The sequence below is a fragment of the Protobothrops mucrosquamatus genome, unplaced genomic scaffold (assembly GCF_001527695.2).
Source record: "Protobothrops mucrosquamatus isolate PMUCROS unplaced genomic scaffold, P.Mucros_1.0 scaffold3615, whole genome shotgun sequence".
In the NCBI taxonomy this organism is placed as follows: Eukaryota; Metazoa; Chordata; class Lepidosauria; order Squamata; family Viperidae; genus Protobothrops; species Protobothrops mucrosquamatus.
Genome location: NW_015389578.1, coordinates 41,130 through 43,109, shown reverse-complemented (window position 1 = coordinate 43,109; position 1,980 = coordinate 41,130). Strand labels below are relative to the sequence as shown.

At 50.1% G+C, this 1,980-nt stretch overlaps 1 protein-coding gene across 1 annotated transcript; it reads left to right on the top strand.

Moving 5' to 3' along the window:
- The first annotated feature begins 298 nt into the window (after positions 1 to 298).
- LRATD2 (LRAT domain containing 2) lies at positions 299 to 1,571 on the top strand. Its single transcript, XM_015827324.1, has one exon. The coding sequence runs from the start codon at positions 299 to 301 to the stop codon at positions 1,196 to 1,198; it is 900 nt and encodes a 299-aa protein (XP_015682810.1). The 3' UTR covers positions 1,199 to 1,571.
- Positions 1,572 to 1,980: the final 409 nt, after the last annotated feature.

Here is a 1,980-nt window from a genome sequence, read left to right as displayed (position 1 = left end):
GCTGCAAAACACTTATTTGGCATTGCTTACTCTGCACTGCACCTTCAGCAGACAGAAACGGGAAGAATCTTGCTGACTGTAGAATTCCCCCCCCCCCAAATTTAAGCGTCGAGAGACCACCAGGACTACAAGCCATATCAAAAAGCTGGCTTCAGAGAACTGTAGGAAGATAACCGTAAGCCGTTGACGGAAGCCTGCCAAGAAGATTGCTAGCAGATTGACTTAGGGAGATCTACTTGATTTATTCCTCATTCGTTTATACCTGTACTAATGCCTCTTTGGTTCTCTTTCAGCAGGCATGGGGAATCAAGTAGAGAAGCTGACCCACTTAAACTACAGAGAGGTTCCCACGACTGACCCAGCCGGCATGGACAGAGATGAGGGTCCCAGAATTGGAGTTTCTTACATATTTTCCAATGATGATGACGATGTAGAGCCTCAGCAGGACCCCGCAGAGCTTGGTGGAGAGCACCCTGCGTCACAGCCCTATGACCCGCAAGTTCACGAAGTGGAATGCTCCATTTATTACCGCGACGAGTGCATTTATCAGAAAAGCTTTTCTGGTGACCACACACCGTCTGGTGAGGTGGGGGATGGTGGTGGTGGTGGTGGGGGCCATTTGACCACCTACACACCAGAAAACCTATTGAACAGGTGCAAACCTGGCGATCTGATAGAATTTGTGGGCCAGGCCCAGTATCCTCACTGGGTCGTGTACGTGGGGGACTTCCAAGTGGTCCATCTGCACAGACTCGAAGTGGTGAACGGTTTTCTCACGGACGCCAGCCAGGGCCGACGGGGGCGCCTTGCCAACCAGTTGTACCGCTATAAGCCGCTAAACCCCGCCAGCGTGGTGCGGAACGCCCTGGATCAGGTGGGTCGCAAAGACCAGGATCTCAGCTGGAGGAACTCCGAATGTTTTGCCGCCTGGTGCCGCTACGGCAAGCGCGAGTTCAAAATTGGGGGTGAACTGCGCATAGGGAAGCAGCCTTACCGGTTGCAGATCCAGCTGGGGGATAAACGCAGTCACACGCTCGAGTTTCAGAGCCTGGAAGATCTCATTATGGAGAAAAGAAGGAATGATCAAATTGGAAAGGTGGCTGTCATCCAAGAATTGTCCAGCCATCTCCAGGCAGCCGAGGCTGACAAGGAAGAGGGTGCTAACGGCACGCCAGGTGCCCGGACTGCTGCTGAGTAGCACAGTCAGGCTGCTTCACCTTGGTGACGGATTAAAACTGAATCCTGCGAAATTGAGCTGTTCTAAGCCCTTTGGGCTCTTCCAGTGCAGGCCCACTCCAATCCCATGTGAAGGAAAGGGGCAAAGCTGATTAAGCATCAGTCCTTCGGCACTTAACTCCTTTGGTGCTTGCTTGAAGCCAGCAAGTTTATACGTTGAGGGTTAAATCTCAGGAAAGGTCTTCCTCATTTGCTGTTTATGCATAAGTCTTCTCTTCCCAAATGGCACCCCTGTTCCTCCTGCTTAGCTCCTGGCTTGTTTCAAACTGGACGAGGTCCAGCATCGGTGAACTACAGGATTCAGTGTTATAGCAAGGTCATTTCTCCCCCCCACCTCTTTTTTTTTTGTTTTTTTGTTTTACCTCCTTCTCCTCTGTTTTGGCATTTCTAGAATCTCTCCCTTTCGTTCCGCTGGTTTTAATGGCGTTCCATTCTTCCTATTTCCCAGGGTTTCTCTCGTGAGGATTTAACGGCTAAATTATTGTGCATTTGGGGAGTCACAGGGTTTTTGGCTTGCTTGCGCTGAAAGATTTGGCAAAGTTGTAAAGCCGAAGTGGCGTTTCTTTCAGCTGTGGCTGAAGGGCCTTTTCTGTGTGGCGTGGAGGGATGTAAACTGTTTGCGCAGAAAATGGGATTACCAAGAAGTGGAATTACCCCGGAATAAGGGCTGCAGTTTTTCATTTAGGAACGCTACCAAGAAACTCTTTCCTTTAATTACAGTGAAGTTGGGTTAAGCCATGACCA

Excerpts from the sequence above, each read along its gene's own strand:
- LRATD2 (XM_015827324.1), top strand. The coding sequence starts at position 299 with ATGGGGAATCAAGTAGAGAAGCTGACCCACTTAAACTACAGAGAGGTT.